Source organism: Podarcis tiliguerta (assembly GCF_965153285.1).
Source record: "Podarcis tiliguerta genome assembly, chromosome: 13".
Classification (NCBI taxonomy): Eukaryota; Metazoa; Chordata; class Lepidosauria; order Squamata; family Lacertidae; genus Podarcis; species Podarcis tiliguerta.
The window spans coordinates 37,211,530-37,230,091 of record NC_139546.1 but is presented as its reverse complement, the minus strand read 5'-3'; the positions used below and the strand labels follow the sequence as shown (position 1 = coordinate 37,230,091).

General features: G+C 47.9%; 1 protein-coding gene across 3 annotated transcripts; it reads right to left on the bottom strand.

The window, feature by feature from the left end:
- Positions 1 to 511: 511 nt before the first annotated feature.
- PRRT2 (proline rich transmembrane protein 2) lies at positions 512 to 17,732 on the bottom strand. Of its 3 annotated transcripts, none has more exons than XM_083409794.1 (4): positions 17,565 to 17,732; positions 5,370 to 5,985; positions 3,876 to 4,008; positions 512 to 1,830 (listed from the first exon to the last, which is right to left on the bottom strand). In XM_083409794.1, the coding sequence occupies exons 2-4, from the start codon at positions 5,970 to 5,972 to the stop codon at positions 1,820 to 1,822; spliced, it is 747 nt and encodes a 248-aa protein (XP_083265920.1). In that variant the 5' UTR covers positions 5,973 to 5,985; positions 17,565 to 17,732; the 3' UTR covers positions 512 to 1,819. The 3 variants fall into 3 exon arrangements, with proteins under 3 accessions (XP_083265920.1, XP_083265918.1, XP_083265919.1); XM_083409792.1 differs by having other exon boundaries at positions 17,557 to 17,727; XM_083409793.1 differs by lacking the exon at positions 17,565 to 17,732 and adding an exon at positions 17,335 to 17,498.
- Between the last annotated feature and the right edge of the window lie 830 nt (positions 17,733 to 18,562).

Sequence of the window (18,562 nt, the reverse complement as noted above, 5' to 3'; positions counted from 1 at the left end):
GGAAATGTGCTGAAAAAGTACAGACTGTGACAGCTGTCAATGCCCAAATAAATGCATCACCAAAGCTGTGTTGATGATAGCACCTGCATCCTGGCATTGGTAAGCTAAGTGTATTAATTGGCTTACCGAGGTCAGGATCCCGGTGTTATCATCAATACTACTTTGTCAACTAGTTTGCCTACATTTTATGTCATTGTCACAATCTGAACTTTTTGCATTATGTTTCGCTCTGACCTCGCTCCTCACCCCGCCATTTAGATGAGCCTGCAAACTCAGATTACCACTTGATTCATCTGTACATGACAGCTTAAGCCACAAGACACCATTATTCTCTTAAGGGGCCACAGACCTCTCCTGTTGTATTTGCTGCAACAGACTAACAAGGCAACCCCTCTGGAAACGGCTAGACATCCTGCCTTTTCCTGCTTCCATTTAGACCCATGTTCCGCTTTCCTTTTCCCTGCTGAAGAACCCTATGCAACCCAACACCCTGTGGCCCTGCTCTAATAAAGAGACACCTTGGCCCATGCTCTCTTTTCTTCTGAATGGGGTGCCTACTAATACTGTTCTCTATCCTTCCCAGTTTCATTCATTCCAGCAACTTTCTCATGTAAAAATACAGCAGCACCAGTTCTATTCCTTCATGACTGGTGGGTTTTTGTTCCCCCGTTGGCTCATTTGCCATTTTTCCAACTTCTTGAGCTGCCCTTTTTCTTCCTCCTCCTCTTTTGTACTTGCGCCTTCAGTTTGGAGAGTAGTGTCACCTCTCCCCCCCCCCCCATAAAACCCACCACCACTCTTACCAGTCTGTTCCCTTCTTTGCAAGGCCCTTGGCTCCTTCTTTCTCCTCCATTGCCTCGTCCACAATTTCCACTTTCACGCTCCAACTTCCACCGGTCCCATTTGTTAGAATCGTTTTGCTCAGAGCGGTATTCCCTCGACATTGATTTTATTCATTTCTCCAGCCAATACCATAAATTTCACTGCCGTTCTCTTTCCTGTTGAGTGGCTGGGTGATGGATTCGGTTATACAAGCCAACCTCCACGCCTATGTGTGTGTGTGTGTGTGCCACCAAATCCAGGCAGCTCCGGCCTCCTTGTTAGCAAACCTCCTCTGACGCAACAGTTAACTCACTACAAGAAACTCCCACCTGCAGAACGCTCAGTGGGCTCTGGTGGGCTCTTCCCTGCTTGTTCCTGCTTGCTGTCTTTGTAAACACGACGGATGAGAGCAGGAGACGTGTTTCCTCTCTTGCTGCTGCTGGTTCTGTTCATTTGTTCCCAGCAAACATGTAAACATGCTCCCCACCTCCTTCCCAGGGGGGTGGGGAAAAAGAGCTTTTCTCCGGCAGGTTCTTGTAAACATGGAATATCGAAAGAGTTTTATTTGCTGTCGAAATTTGGCAGTGGATGGAAGATGGGCAGATGGGTCATTGGTTGAACAGATGACTGGATGGATGGAAGGAGAGTGAGAGAGAGTGCAGAGAGAGGGAGAAAATGGCGGAGAGGAAAGAGGAGATGAGAATACCTCCCCATCTAATTTTTGTTTCCTTTCTCCTGTTTCACCTTATTTTTGGTTAGCTAAAATCCCTAGAAGGATGGGACACATGCAAGCATAACAAAGACGTTGTTTCTCTCAGTTTCGCTCTCTCGTGTCCCTCTCTCTTTCTCTCTCTCATCTCCGTTCTTGTGCTCCTGTTTTTGCATGGTTCAGAGATGGATGGGGACATGGGATGGATGTTCTGTACTCATGCTGGCTCCCAGCTCCAAAGGTGAACGTTTCGGTGCTAGGGATGAAGTGGCAAGTTGAGTGCCGCCTTCACTGGAACACTGAGGGGTTTGGGTGGGGAAGGAGAGGGATTCAGGGGCAAGGCGGGTTGGGGGAGCGGAATAAGAACACAGGGAAGGAGAACAGAAGAAGGAGATTTTTACTACCTGGAAAGAAACATGGAGGGGAAAACATTTTCACACATGCCCCAATTCAACCTCCCCACACCTGGCTTCCACTGGAATCTGGAGCATGTGGGAACAGGTCATTGGGAAAGCAACATGGAGGCTAAGGAGGCAACGTCAGGGGAAGGTCTGAGGGATGCACTTATTTTCTCCTTTTTTTGTTTTTGGCTGCTTTAGGTATGCTGGCAGCAGGAAGCAGGGAAGTTAGGATGGGAAAGGGTTCTGAGGAGACATTCGTAGTTATGAAGATGGCCTGCTGTGTAGAATTAGGGCCAAGGTTGTGGTTGAAGGCCAGGCCAACATAACCTTATGAAAAGCACTGTGTAATGTGAGGGGAGGGGAGGCTGTAGCCATCCAAATGTTTTGGGGGTTCCCATTTCCATCAGCCTGGGTCAAAGGTCAGGCTTAGTGGGAGTTGTAACATCTGGAGAAAACATCTGGAGGACAACAGGTTCCCCATATCTGGGATAATGTGTAATAATTTTGGGATAATGTGTAATAATTTTGGGAGGGGGGTTGCTCTGAAGGGAGGACATGAAAAGCAGAGCATACAGCAAAGGGGATAAAACTGACCATTTCAAGAAGCTGCCATTTTCCCCAGAGGGTGAGAAAGAAAATGGAGGTGTAGGGGACAACTTTATGAGGAAAAGAAAAGCTCTTTTCTTTTGAGAAGGGAAGGCATGGAACTTGCCTCACTCCTCAGGTAACGGTGATCCTGACTGCTCTCCTGAACTCTCAAAATACTTTTGTAAGTGTACAGAGCAGGATATGAAAGGGGTAGGAGAGGCAGTCCCTTTCTTTGATTTGGTTTCTAAACACACACACACCAACCCCCCCCCCCCACCTTTCACACTCTTCTTGAGTTTTGGCAACAAAATGTTGTGGCGTGGAGTGCTCCCTATATTCAGTGTTCCAGCCAGCCATGCTTCCTCCGTCCCACATCCACCCTTGTCTTTCCTTCCCAACAGATAATAATAATAATTTATTATTTATACCACGCCCATCTAGGCGGCTTCCAACAAATATTAAAACACAATAGTCTGTTAAACATTAAAAGCTTCCCTAAACAGACACTCAGCATTTCATGATTTCTGAGCATGCTTAGCCCTTCCTGGGCTCCTTCAGGTTGGGGGCTTAATGGAGTTTTCTGTTATTCTCTCCCCCCCCCCCCACGCCCAACATCATCTCCTGCAAAATTCCGCAAACTTGCTGATTCCTCCCCCTTTTTCTCTCAGTAGCCCCAGTTTGGCTACAGAATTAACTTAGCGCCTGCATTATATATGTATATTATCTCTCCACTGATAAGCCTTTCTCTTAAGAAGGGCAACTCTTACAAAGATAGCCAATTCCCCTTATTTTAAGCAGCCCCCTCTATTCCATTGGCTCAGAGAGAGGTCACAATCTGATACAAACATATATTCTTGACTAGAAATTGTTCCATCTGTTTGTTTATTTCATAAAATTTATACACCCCTTGACTATAAAGTGAAATTGGTTTAAAACAATACTTCTGTGACTAAGCGCCGAGTGCCGTGGCAGATGCCGACTTTTTAAACGGCAATATTAAGGATTCTAATAATAATATATTCTCCTCAGACCTGATGGTGTCCCACAGGTCCCCCTCAAAAGCACTCAGGCCATCAGGATCCAGCCAAAATACACTGTCAGGTGGCATGTGTGCAAATGAGCCACCATTCGTGTTTCCATCCCTAGGCTCTCTACGTCCCATAATGCTTTGCTAAGCTCTTCTCTGGCCAAACTGATCACAAATGTTACTTTTTCCAAAAAACCCCAAATCCCTGGAATCCCATTCTGCTGGTTTCTTTGTACTGCAGCAGAAGACTGGGCAAGGGGGTGAGAGCTTAAAGGACAAAGTGTTTGGCCAAGAGTCCTCGCCACCCCTTGGTCCTCGGGATACTCACCTCCGAAGTTGATGGCGCAAGATGCCACGATGATGAGCACCCCCCCGACCAACGCGACAATGCTCAGCAGCTTTGCTACCCGTCCCAGGCGCCGGGCGCCGTCAATGTCTCCTTGCTGGAAGCTGTTCCGGGACTGGCAAGGAATTAAAAAAGAAAAAAGAAAAAAAGGAGCAAGGGTTTGGTGATTGTCCTGACATACAGCCTTTTGGTTAAAGGAAGAACAGGGAGAATTGAAAGAGAAAACTCTACACTTGCGTGCATTGTCAGAAGAAAATGGGCCCACACTCAGGGGGCCCTCAGCATGGTGCCACCAACACCCACCCACAGCCAAGGCAGTGTGTGCTTCTGTTTCAGCTGCTATGGCAGCAGCAGCAGCAGCAGCCCCTGCCTTCTGCTGTAGATTTCATAGATCTATAGGCTGGGGCCACCATATTCATCAAGAAAGCAGGCAGTCACCACAGACGATACCACTAAAACAGCCATCCAGGGGGTCCGCTGGGAGGTGAATGGCAGCAGAGCTGGGTCAGGCTGGTGAGAGGCCCTTCTGAACCCCTGGGGCCCCCGCCCACTGCCTCACCTGGCTGGCTGCTGGGGAAAAGCCAGGGCTGTGGGGTGAGAGTCTTGCTGTGCTGTCCCAGGCCGGGTCCTCAGCACCTTCAACAAAAGGCATCTCTGGCAGCAGATGAGGGGAGGACCTTTGCCAAAGAGCCTGTCAATCCGCTGCCAGTTAAAGGGGACAGCAGCCAGGGGGACTCACGGCCTGACCTGTCACGAGGCAGCGGCATCAGTGCATGTGGTTTGGGAGAGGACCTAATGCTATGGCAAGAAGCCAAGAAGTTGAGATCCTTCTTGGCTGCTGCTTGGATAGAAGCAATCTCTGAGCTTCCCAGCGGAAGAACGAGACACAAGAAAACAGAATTTAAGCCTGTGATCCTATGCCCACCTGAAAGTAAACCTCGTGTAGTTCAACGGAACTTACTTTTGAGAAGACACAGAAAGGATTGCGCAGTGAGAGGCTTGTAGGGTGGTAGTGTGTGCCCAAAATGGATTTGGGTGGATTGTGAATGGTCAGCTGGCATGAGCCGCCAAACCTATTTTGTTACATTTAGCGGGTTTTACCAAATAGGAAACCTGAAGGAAACTTTCTAGTAGGTTGGTCGACTCTTGGAGAGGTGTCCCAGACTGTCTTCTTGTGTGGATAGATTTACCTGTGAGGAGGTGCTCCAGTCTGAGATTTTAAGCAGCAGACTGAGCCACTTCCAAGTTAGTAGCCTTGCTCCTTGGCTGAGGAGGAGATTGACCCACAACCTCAAGGGGCAAACGAAAGAGAAGAGTGACAAGGAAGCGCTATTGTGGGGACAGCCTTGGTGCTGGTGGGTGTATCAAAGCAGCAGGTGGCTCTCCTAGTTGTTCCAGGACACACAAACCAAATACACACACACACACACAAACACACACACAGAGAGAGAGAGGCGCCACTCCCTTTGCACTTACCATGACAGAATACACAAAGGCGACGATGTTGATAGGCCAGATTGGGCAGAAACAGGAGAGGGCAGCAATGAATATGTAGTCTCTGGGTTTCTCCCCAGCTTCACCAGCTGCCGATCCTGTTGCAGAGGCCTGCCGGCTCAGGCTGGCACGCGGAGACCCCGCGGATCCCGCTAGGTGCACCTGAGACCCGGACAAACTGCCCCTCGCGACAGCCCTTGGGCCGCCATTGATGCTGTTCTGAGGCTTCAGGTCATTCAACGACGCCGACTTGGAGCGGGCTGGGGGGCTAGTGGGTGGGGCCGGGGTGGTCCCTATCTCCTCAGCTGAGCCAGCCCTAATCCCCGGGGGGTCCCCATTCTCCTGGGGCTCCCCCACCGTCTCCTCCTCAATGGTCACCGTCACCATCACAGGCGATGCGGGGGTCTCTGGGCCTTTGGGGCTCTTAGGTGGGGACTGCGGCTTGGGCTGCTCCTCAGGCTTCCCCTCCTCCTCCTCCTCCTGGGCATGATCCTCAGGCTTCCCCTGCTCCTGCTTCTTCTCCTCCTCCTTCCCTTGCTGCTCCTGTTCTGGGGGAGCCTCGGTCTTCTCAGCGTCGTCCGACATGGCAGGCAGCTACCTGGATTAGAGGAGAGTTAGAGGAGGGGGAATGTTCAGGGTGGAGAAGCAGCCATCTTCCCCCTCACTGCCTGGTGCTGGCTCTGATCTGCAGAACCAAAGTCCAGGGCCAATGGACCAGCGCTTCTCAACTTGCAGCCAAGTTCCCAGAGTCCTCCACCCCCCTAGCAGCCTTCAGTGTCCCTTTGAGCTGCCTAAAGCAGGGATGGGTGACTTGACGGCCTTCAGAGATGGTTGTGTTCCATTTCTCATTGTTCCTGGCTCTGCTGGAGATACCCCTTCCCGGTGCTTTGTTTCTAAAACAAAATGTTTAGGGGTACTCTCATTTTCCTACTCGTATTGAAATACTGCCCCTCAATGAGGCCAAATTTAGATTCATTATATGTTTAGGGGTATGCGTACCCCTGCCTACCCCTGGGGGGGAAAGCACTGCCCTCTCCCCTGGTCTAAAGCAATGTGTGGATCAGGTTGATGTGCAAAAAGGTTGACCAACTGATCAACGGGTGCAAAAATTGTGACAGCTGCATATGGGGGAGGGAGGAAATAACATCGCCTCTCTTCTATGTGGTTGGTTTTTTATAGGATATGGGACGTCGTTGCGAAAATTGCTACTTCTTATTAGACACGTGCTCAAGAGAAATAAGGTATATGATGCTTGGTTTGTAAAGAAAGGTGAATGGCTTTTAGCATTATATGGAAATATGAATTCAGCTGGGATGCAAGGTTTTCGTTTATTTTAATTGCTCCTATATATGGAATAACATAACAGGTGCTATTCATAGAGCAATAATTCATAGCTACTGTACATGCCTTTCTAATGACACAATTATATCATAATATATCATATTATGATATATTATAGTCAACAAAAGAGTGGCGAAAGCTGTACTGGGATGCAATCTCAAAAATGATAGAATGATCTCGATACGAATCAAAGTCAGACCATTTAACATCACAGTAATCCAAGTTTATGCACCAACCACTGGTGCTGAAGAAACTGAAATTGAGCAATTCTATGAAGACTTACAACACCTTATAGAAATGACACCAAAGAAGGATGTCCTTCTCATTATAGGGGATTGGAATGCTAAAGTAGGGAGATAAAAGGAACAACTGGCAAGTTTGGCCTTGGAGTTCAAAACGAAGCAGGGCAAAGGCTAATAGAGTTCTGCCAAGAGAACAAGCTGGTCATCACAAACACGCTTTTCCAACAACACAAGAGACGACTCTACACATGGACATCACCAGATGGGCAGCACCAAAATCAGATTGATTATATTCTCTGCAGCCAAAGATGGAGAAGCTCTATACAGTCAGCAAAAACAAGACCTGGAGCTGACTGTGGCTCAGATCATCAGCTTCTTATAGCAAAATTCAAGCTTAAACTGAAGAAAGTAGGAAAAACCACTGGGCCGGTAAGATACAATCTAAACCGAATCCCTTATGTATACACAGTGGAAGTGAGGAACAGGTTTAAGGATTTAGATTTGGTGGACAGAGTGCCTGAAGAACTATGGATGGAGGCTCGTAACATTATACAGGAGGCAGCAACTAGAACCATCCCAATGAAAAGGAAATGCAAGAAAGCAAAGTGGCTGTCCAATGAGGCCTTACAAATAGTGGGGGAGAGAAGGCAAGCAAAATGCGAGGGAGATAGTGAAAGATACAGGAAATTGAATGCAGATTTCCAAAAAAATAGCAAGGAGAGACAAGAAGGCCTTCTTAAACGAGCAATGCAAAGAAATAGAGGAAAACAATCGAATGTGAAAAACCAGAGATCTGTTCAAGAAAATTGGAGATATGAAAGGAACATTTCGTTCAAAGATTACCATAATAAAAGACAAAAGTGGAAAGGACCTAACAAAAGCAGAAGACATCAAGAAGAGGTGGCAAGAATACACAGAGGAATTATACCAGAAAGAAATGGATGTCTTGTACACCCCAGGTAGTGTGGTTGCTGACCTTGAGCCAGACATCCTGGAGAGTGAAGTCAAATGGGCCTTAGAAAGCACCACTAATAACAAGGCCAGTGGAAGTGATGATATTCCAGACAAACTATTTAAAAATTTAAATGATGATGCTGTTAAGGTGCTACACTCAATATGCCAGCAAATTTGGAAAACTCAGCAGTGGCCAGAGGATTGGAGAAGATCAGTCTACATCCCAATCCCAAAGAAGGGCAGTGCCAAAGAATGCTCCAACTGCCGCACAATTGCACTCATTTCACATGCTAGCAAGGTTATGCTTAAAATTCTACAAGGCAGGCTTAAGCAGTATGTGGACCGAGAACTCCCAGAAGTGCAAGCTGGATTTCGAAGGGGCAGAGGAACCAGAGACCAAATTGCAAACATGTGCTGGATTATGGAGAAAGCTATAGAGTTCCAGAAAGACATCTACTTCTGCTTCATTGACTATGCAAAAGCCTTTGACTGTGTCGACCACAGCAAACTATGGCAAGTTTTTAAAGAAATGGGAGTGCCTGATCACCTCATCTGTCTCCTGAGAAATCTCTATGTGGGACAAGATGCTACAGTTAGAACTGGATATGGAACAACTGACTGGTTCAAAATTGGGAAAGGAGTACAGCAAGGCTGTATATTGTCTCCCTGCTTATTTAACTTATATGCGGAATTCATCATGCGAAAGGCTGGGCTGGATGAATCCCTTGCCAGAATTAAGATTGCCGGAAGAAATATCAACAACCTCAGATATGCAGATGACACAACCTTGATGGCAGAAAGTGAGGAGGAATTAAAGAACCTTTTAATGAGGGTGAAAGAGGAGAGCGCAAAATATGGTCTGAAGCTCAGCATCAAAAAAATGAAGACCATTGCCACTGGTCCCATCACCTCCTGGCAAATAGAATAGTGATGTATGGAAGTGAGAGCTGGAACATAAAGAAGGCTGATCGCCGAAGAATTGATGCTTTTGAATTATGGTGCTGGAGGAGACTCTTGAGAGTCCCATGGACTGCAAGAAGATCAAACGCATCCATTCTGAAGGAAATCAGCCCTGAGTGCTCACTGGAAGGACAGATCGTGAAGCTGAGGCTCCAATACTTTGGCCACCTCATGAGAAGAGAAGACTTCCTGGAAAAGACCCTGATGTTGGGAAAGATGGAGGGCACAAGGAGAAGGGGATGACAGAGGACGAGATGGTTGGACAGTGTTCTCAAAGCTACCAGCATGAGTTTGACCAAACTGCGGGAGGCAGTGGAAGACAGGAGTGCCTGGCATGCTCTGGTTCATAGGGTCACAAAGAGTCGGACACGACTAAACGACTAAACAACAACGTATCATATAATATATACTAAAATATGAACAGAATGCGTCTGAATTTAGCTTTCCCTTTCACCTAAGTAGCTTCAGGCAGGTCTTTCAACACCAAAGATTGGGGGTTAGTATTTATTTCCTTCTCTTTCAGCAATCTTGAGCCCAGCATTTTATTTTATTTTATTTTACTTTGGAATGGGTGGCACCCATCCAGGTGAGGACACTCTCTCAACAAGGCCAACCCAAGACACTCTGCCGCCTGAGGCAAAATAAAACATTGCATCCCCTCTGGATCTCATTTCAGCACTGACAATGGGACTCACATCTGAGTCAGCAAGCTAGTTTAGCAGGGCGCTGTGTGACATACATCACTCTACCTTCAACAGAGAGAGGTGGCTGGGAGGTTCAGAAAGAATAGCGTAGCTGTCAACCTTCCCTTTTTTGTGGGATATTCCCTTATTCCAGTGCCATTTCCCACTGCTTCCTTGGATTGTTAGATATCCTGTAGACTGTCCCCGGGACATGTGAGGCTACTGATCCCTTATTTTCAAATCTGAAAGTTGACAGCTATGCAGAACAGTCAAGGACTGATACAACTGCCCACCCCCCTGTGACACCTGAGTCAGTTTCCTCACTCTGCCTCATGATCCAGCTGGCCCCACCACTCAAATACACACCATCGCTACCATCACCATCTTTCCGACCAACACAACCCAATATTGCCATTCCATTGAATGGCACATGCGCTGTTAGAAATTAGCCAGGCGCCAGGCGCGTTTTGCTACTGGAGTGGTTCCAGTAGCAACTACATGGAGATTTCTGGGCTCCAGGTTGGCGGCCACAGTTTTAAAACCTCTGCCTTTGTCCATCGTTTATTCCGGTTCCATTTCCACTGTGTGTGTTTCTCTTCCTTGCATACTGGGACAAGTGAATTGTTGTGAGAGCAAGCTACAGTCAAGTAACATAGATGAGATGATAGGATCATAGAACTGTGGCATTGGAAAGGACCTTGAGGATAATCCAGTCCAACCCTCTGGAGAATAGACATTCTGAGGTGGAAGCTGTAACCTAGTTTTAAGACGCCATTTGACACCTTGCTTATATATCTGAGTTTCTAGCGCTGGGCACATGTCAATCTAAGTGATGCACACAGCCCTTCTGTTCCCAAGAGTTCTGTTACCTTCTGTTACAACCTGGCTCCAATATATCTAAAGAGCCCCTGTGGGCCCTTTACTCTGCAAGATCTACAAGAAGGACTAAGAAACCACTTATCGCTTCATGAAAAGCATTTGCATTCCGCTTTTCATTTCATGGAGAAGCTTGTGTGGGAGACGTGTGTTTCTAGTTGCCAGTGGGAGCACCTAACAGTTGGCACATCTCCAGAGGTAACTCATTTCACACAAGTTGGGGGCCTGCATGGAGGAGGTCTTCCCTGCAGTACCATTTAGCGGACCTAGGGAACCTGTGGCAGACGTAACAGGACCTCCTCCTCCATAGATTGCATTTATATTAAATTTCGCCCAGTTTCTTATTTGGCAGAAATTCAGGTTCAGCTTTTACGTTGCCCTTGGAAATGGACTTGGAGGAATGCTTAATGAAGAGTCTGCCAACAAATGCGTAAGGCGAGTGATGTTAAGCATAAACTCAAGGTGCCATTTCAGATTTCAGTAATGGGTGGATGAAGGTGAGAAAGAGATTTAAGTGGTTGGGAGATAAGCCCTAGCAGCTGGTTTGTGGATACCTTAAATTAAATTGCAAAAAGCAAAACAAAGAAACAACATGCACACATACTTTAAGACATACCACTGCATAAAGGAAAATTGTTACGTGTGTGTGTGTGTGTGTTGTGATTCTTTTCTTCTTTTATACTTCACAGTAACTACGACAGTTTTTATTCACCTGCCTCACCCCTTTTTGAATGCACAGAGATCTCTGGCAAGCGCACCTTGTATGCATCTCTATTCCGCTGCTTAACAATAGGCTACATAGCGTACAGAACCAGAGAATGGGCTCGAGAGCAGCTAAGTGCTCCATCACATGGGGCCGTCCCTGCCTTCCCTGAATGGCATTCCTAATGCCAACACTCCAGAGTCAATATCTATGCTTTTCTCTTTCCAGAAACAAAACTGGGGAAAGCAGTCTTTGAAAGGAGGTTGAAATGGAACTCAAACAAGAAATAAATGCTCCTGTTTTAAATCAATAAAGTAGCTGCAAACACTAGCCCACTTGAAAACACACACCAGAACAACTGTTATCAAGGACATGCACAAAACTAAAGGCATCCTCTTGCCCGAGGCACAGCTCTTAGGAATTGTGAGAAGGGCTAAGTACAAATGGAAGTATGGGGGTGGGGGGCGCTTTGGCCCTCTGGAAATAGCAGGCATGAAACTGGCGGCTCTGGTCAGTGGACCACTTCACACGTAAAACGGACTCCCTGACAGGGCCCGATAGCCAAAGGCAGCTCCTTTGCAAATGTACCTCAATGATGCATACTTGCAAGCAGGTGTTTATGGCATTCCCTTCTAAAAATGCCCTGCGTATCCGAGACCAGGGAGAAGAGTCAGTGGAAGAAGATTGGAAGAAATTTAAAGACTACTTACAGAAACACTGTAAAATTAATGAATGTTAGAATGATGTTGGATTGAAGTTAAGTGGTTTTTGCTAACAGTAATGTTAAGGAATATGTAAAAATGGATTATTAACGGGTGATAATCTAAAACTATAATATATTAAGATAAAAGATTAAGATAAAATTAAAGAGGGAAAGGATTTGCTGAATTAACCAATTGAAATGGAATACAAGAAAGGGAGGTGTGAGGAGGTCAGGGAAATAAGCAAATGAAAGATAAGATATGGAGAGACTGATTTGTTTTTAACTGTTTTTATTTTGCATTTTGTATTTTCCTTTCTTTCTTTTTTTCTTCTCTTTTTTATTATTTCTAATTTTTGTAATATGTTGAAACCTCCATAAATATCTTTAAAAAAAATAAAATAAAAATGCCCTGCGTATACTGGCCTTCTGGACTGCCTGCACCACAGCTATCAGTGCAAACAAGTGGACCCATCATTCATCTTTGGCTGATACGCCACCTATACCTGGAAGCTGCCTTAGACCAGATCAGACCATCGGGTATTTTTTCCACTGACTGGGGGCAGGTCTCCAGTGTTCCAGGAAGGTGCCTTTTTCCCAGTCCTTACCTGGAGCTGCTGGGGATTGAACTTCAGACCATCTGCATGCAAAGCAGATGCTCTTCCAGCTGAGCTATGGTTGTTCACCTACCGCTGGGGGATCAAGGCACTGTTGTGCATGCTTTGGTGGCTTCCAGATTAGAGCCCTCTGAAGCCCTCCACATGTGCTCGAAGATAGTTTGGAAACTTCAGCTAGCGGAAAATGCAGCAACAGCAGCAGGCCACCTGCAGACAGATGTATGCGACTGTTCTTAAATATCACCTATTTTGAGACATCTGCCCTTAAAATCCTAGCGGTTTAGAGTCCTTGTGAACTCTTAAGATCTTCTGATGAAGACCTGTTGCTGATGCTCTACGGAGAGGTTGGATTCGCTCCCAAATAGGGTCAGCGTCTTCTCAGTCGCAGCTCTGATGTTCTGGGAACTCTTTATGAGACAGGTGAATAGTTTCTCCCCTGCTGTCTTCTGAAAACTGAGCTAAAATGTTTATTTTTCAGAAAGCCTTTAGAAATCAGTTGGTTTGTTATGCTTTGTTTGTTTGCTGGCCTAAGCTCATGCTAAAACTGTTGTGGCTTTTATCATTATCAATGTTTGTTAGTGTACAGTTTTAGTGATTAAAATCGTAAGCCGCTGCACAGGTGTGTTTTTTTAAAAAAGAGACACACATGTGATAACACAAACAAACAAACAACTGTACTTCCTGGTGGGCATCCTGTGATCTGTTGGGACACTTCCCTGGCACGTGCTGCAGTGCCGCTATAGTTGTGTAACAGCAAAGCAGACTCTCATCATATATCAGGCTGTTAACTGCAAAGCATTATCAGAAGACACAAGGTCCCAAATGAATGTGCGACTGTAGAGCTGTATGCATGATTATTTACATTTTTAACCTGTTTTTCTTCCATCATAGAATTCAATATGATGCACATCTCCTATCCAGGCAGTGACCAGACCCAGATGTGCTGAGTTTCATTGAGTGGTGGCCTTCAGACTGCACCCTAGAGCTCACAAAGTCAGATGAGACCAAGTCAAAGGACACACACAAACACGCACAAACACACACGACTCCAAAACATCCAGTGTATCAAATACCTTGCATCGGCTTATCAGGAATTGGAAATGATCAGGACAGTTCACATCTGATCCAAGGAGAGAGACTGTAGAACTGGTATGCAGAACCAAGAGCATCTTTCGCCACAGTGAGATGAGCAAAACAGAAGCAGACTCTCACTACATACAGGGAATGTGTATGCAGAATTCAACTGCGGGTTGGTATTGGAGGGGAGCAGTAGGGGCTGGAACCATATTGAATTATCTTAAATTTACTGCTTCTGCAGAGGAGAAATTAAATCTTGGCAAACATAATTATTCCATCAGACTCCTTCCTAGGTCATGCTAGCCTCTGCTTAGGTGAGTTATCACTAATCTCCACCTTGAATCCCTTTCCACCAGAGTCTTCACAATGAAATTTCAGGGTGGGGACTGACCAGCCTTGATCCCCCTCTTCTTTTCCCCTTCCTTCAATTCAGTTCTTTGACAAAGGATGGACCATATGAGTGATGCTGTGGGTTGATAATCTTCAACAAACGATGTTACAACTTCTGCACTTTCAGGTCTGACCTACCTCTCGAAGATCTGGGGCGCTTGGCCTGGACACAGTATACTGCGATGTTAAAATGTGCAAAGGCAATGCAATTTTAGAAGGTATGATCAGTTGCAGGGAGAGGGAGAGGGCATGGATCATCGGAAGAAAATAGAAGCTAGAGGGAGCTGGTATAGATCTTGTAGAGAGGAAAAAGGAAACCTTAACGATGTGAAGGGCACCAAATCACATGGGAGGGAGAAGAGGGGAGGGGGTAGGATGGATGGGAAAGCCCCATGGGCCATCTCTGACCTACAGGCCAGAGGCAGCTCCCCCGCAGCCGACAGACTGTGCTAATTTCCCTGTGGATACCACTGGGACTGATCCTGATTCAAATGGAACTTACTCTCACAGGTAAACGTGCATACGATTTGCAGGCAGACTTTGGCTTTATTATGCTCAGACTTCAGAGCACAATCCATTGGCTTTCCTGCAAAAGCACCACTGAAATTAATGGGAATATGAAATATATTATTTGGAGGGAAGCAACAACCAGGGGAGATTTTGAGTTCTTCTCTAGAGGCATAAATGGGTTAGGAAATCATATGTCAAGAATGCAGGGTGCTGTGTTCATGCATTCCTTCCTACAATCTGGCCAAGTGGTTCTCCAAAGCTGTTTTAGTCCTGTTGTTTGTAAGAGGGAAGAGTGGCAGGGATGTGTGTTTTCCCCCTCTTAAAAAAGTGCTACAACAATTGTCATGATATACTGGTTCTCATTACCATGTTCCTGCTTCCTGACTGACACATTCTTTGAACGAGACACAGACAGACAACATGATTAAAACACTGGCTGGCAGAAGGATGCCATAACAGATTCTCTGACTGACACAGCTATCCGATTATTATGGAGCCTGGAGGCATGGAACACCTCCACACGACCAAGGCAGTTGTCCTTGACATCCTGCTCCTTGCTGATCCACATAGTGCAATGGGCAACCACACAATTTCTCTAGTACCCATTCAGCAGGCACACCAAGAAGGCTGACATGTGGCAGGGCCACCACTTTGTGCAATTCAGACGCACAGAGACCTGATTTGTTCCCGGGGCAGATTATTATTTTATGTCAAACCCCAATGCAATGGACATTGATCCTTAAAACCGTTACCTTATTTCCACACACTTGCATGTGCCCTGCACACATTTTGATTGCCTGCTGTGCAGCAGATGTAAATCCTGGGCCACCACATAGAGATCTTTGCCTGACACCTCCGATTAGCCTGACCAGCCAATCTCTGTGCTTGACAGCCTCAACAATTCCTTCCCAGTTACTGGCTCTGGCAACCAGCTGCTGCCTTCCTCAAACGGAGGATCAGCCATGGGGAGGCTGATTCCCCCATCTGTTGAAGCCGTATGCCATTGAAGTCATCCTGACAGGCCCCATGGTCAAGTCACCAATGGTCTCACCCACTCTCTCCTGCACCCACCCACAGCCTTGCCATTACATCACATCCTTGGTCCACTGCTAAGCATTTTCTCTTATAAGAAGAGGACACACACACACACAGCATAGTGCTGATGCAGACTCTCCTTTGACTTAGGGTAGTTCTGTGTGCTTTGTCCCTCACCAGTCCATCCTCTGCAAGCAGTCACACGTTATAGTTGCTGCAAAGACCTGGCTTAAGGAGAGCCATTGGTCTTCCGACAGCTTCTTCTGCCAAACAGAATGGGAATTGTTGTACATTAAAGATGCAAGCATCATAAAATCATCTAAGTCTCATTTATACCGCAGGTAGCTGGGGCGTGAGCTTGGAAACCAGCTTGGGGACCACACATCATAGAGATAGTGCTTGACCCTACCTTGGACGGAATTCCCTTTCTCAGATAAATCACCTGTTTTGGGACAGAGGATCTCACGTGTGAATGTGTCCTGTGCTTTACATAGGCAACATCCCTCCCTCCCTTCCCTTTCTCTAAGACCACACCCAACTGGGCAAACCCACCTTGGCGCCCCCCCCCCCCACCAGAGCCGCCCCTCTCTTTGGGCTGCTTCCACACACCCAAGCCCCACACAGTCCCTCCTTCTCCCTCTTGTACCAGGGGCAATTTCTCCTTCACAGCATCCATCCACAATCACCTTCCCACCACCCAAACCGCCTCCCTTGGGGACTCCCGCTTCTATCCTTCATCTTCCCCCTGGTGGGAGCTCACCTCCACAAATCCTTCCCTCCTCACCTGTTTTGCCTCACTCTTTACGCCCCCCTCTCCCCCTCCTCCCAGTGACTTCACTCCCCGCACCCGACTTCCCTAGACCACACGACCAACGCCTTCTGCTACCAAGGACAGCTCCTTGCAACCTTTTTCTAACTCCGAGACGCGCCTGTATCTTCTACTCCTCACATCCAACCCGGTCCCCAGCTGCAAAGGGGAAACCCCTCTTCTTCACCCTGCCAGCCATTCACTGCCCCCCTGCTCACTAAAACCCCATTCAGAGAGACTTATGGGGAAATCCTGCACGGGTCTTCTCAGTAGCTGGTCCCATTGAGTTCCTCGGGACTTACTTCCAGGAAAGAGAGTATCGGGTTGTAGCTTCAGCAAAGGCTCGCCACAGCCCACCCCTCTGCCCCCTTCGTCTCCTCCTAAACACCCACTGCCCTCCCCCCTCCATTTATCTCCAACTTCCTTCTCACGCCCTCCTTCCTTCACACCCATTTCTGAGCAAGGCTGAGCCAAAGCTTCTCCACACTCAGCCTCCCTCTCCCACCTCCCTTAGCCAGCCCGTCCAACTCTTCGACCCATTTCTCGTTAAGGAACACAGGCGCGCGCGCGTAGACACGGGATCGAGACCCTCCGACATCTCCCCCAGCCCCAAAACCAGCTGCTTTCTTCCTCCTCCCTCCCGCTGCCGCCCTCCTTTTCCTCGCTGCACCTTCCCTCTCCAGTCCCTTTATCCCATTTCTGTGCCCATAGATGAAACCAGCAGCCGGCGAGGGGATTCGGTTGCCCTACATAGCCACCCCCCACCCACTACTCCCTGCTGCCCCGCCCTCACTTCGCATCCCTACACCCCCACCGCCAGATGCCTCCGTGAACCCCCCATCTTCCAGCCCCACCATTTCCATCGCCACCCCTTGGAGAGTGTCCCCCCCGCTCCCCTTTTCCCGTTCACACCCATCTCCGCCTGCTCCCTTCAGCCCCCCCCCCGTCTCCCCCGCCCGCTTGCCGCAGCACCGTTATCCTTTAAGACAAATAGATAAAGAGGGTTTGGGGGGGTTAAGGATGGACCAAGGCAGGGTCTCTCTTCTCCTACCTGGGCTCCCGGCTGTGTCCAGTTGGCAGAAGGGGGTGGGGTGGGCAAATGGCTGGCAGGATTAGTGCCCCCCCTTACGCACACATCACACCCCTCCCTTTCTGCCGTATCCCTTCTTCTCTCCCCTCCCCTTCTGTCCCTGGCTTCAGAGGGAGGAATAGATGGGGAAATGCAGCCTCCGCCCCCCTTCCCTCCCCCCCCCCACAAACCCACCCCTCTTACTTGCTCACTCGGCAGCTTTGTCTGCAAAGACGCCCCTTCCCCTCCCTTTGCACGAGTGTGTGCATCAAATGGTCTAATCGACCCTGCTTCTTCAAGGCAAGCTGGTTGAGGTTGGGGGGAGGGAGTTGTGGTTTGGGTTTTATGAAGAATCAGCTGATCGGGCGGGGGCAAGACATTAGCAGAAATGGTGTTGGTACTGGAAGCGTCCCACATATTCTGCATCTCCTCTCCACCTCAACCCCCCTGGAATAGACCAAAACTTCATGTCAGCAAGCCACAAGTGCAATGAGCATCAAAGGACTAAGAAGTCCCAGCACCGCCACCATTGCCTCCTCCTCAGGGACTGCCCAGAGGCACAAATGTGCGCTGAATAAAAATGGGAGCTGGCAGATGGGGCTGAAGGGTGCCTGGGAAGACCCCATGGGTGGGACCTGAGGGTGCGGGACTGAAGGGGACCGCAGGCTGGGCGAAGGAGGGAAACTGTGCCCTCCGCCCAGCTGAGCTCAGCAAGATGATGTGGGAAATTTTCTGCACCAATCTGTTTTTGGGGAATCCTGGCTCCACAGCCCTCCCTCCTCCCCCTCCGGGAGAAAATTATATAAAATCTCTCGCTTCCAGTTCCTCATCCATTATTTATAACCTGCCCCGGCTGCTGCACAAGGGAGGGAGGAAAGAGCCCACAATTAACCCACCTCGCTCACACCATGCCACAGCTCCAGTGCAGCATTTGCTGTCTACCAACCAGCAAAAAACCCCACTGCCACTGCCGCCACCGCCGCCACCACCACCCAGATGTCCAGCCACAAGGCATTTGCTCCTTCTCCTAGAAAGGGGAGTTTGATGCAGCAACCATGAAAAAAAGAGAAGAGATCCTCCTGGGTAATCACAGGAAGCAAGGAAGTGCATTGGGAAACCCACTTAGAGCTGAGAATTGCGACCTGGTGCCAGATCCATTAGACATTTTAAATAGGCATAAAGGTCCTGAGAGGAGATTCTGATGGTGGAA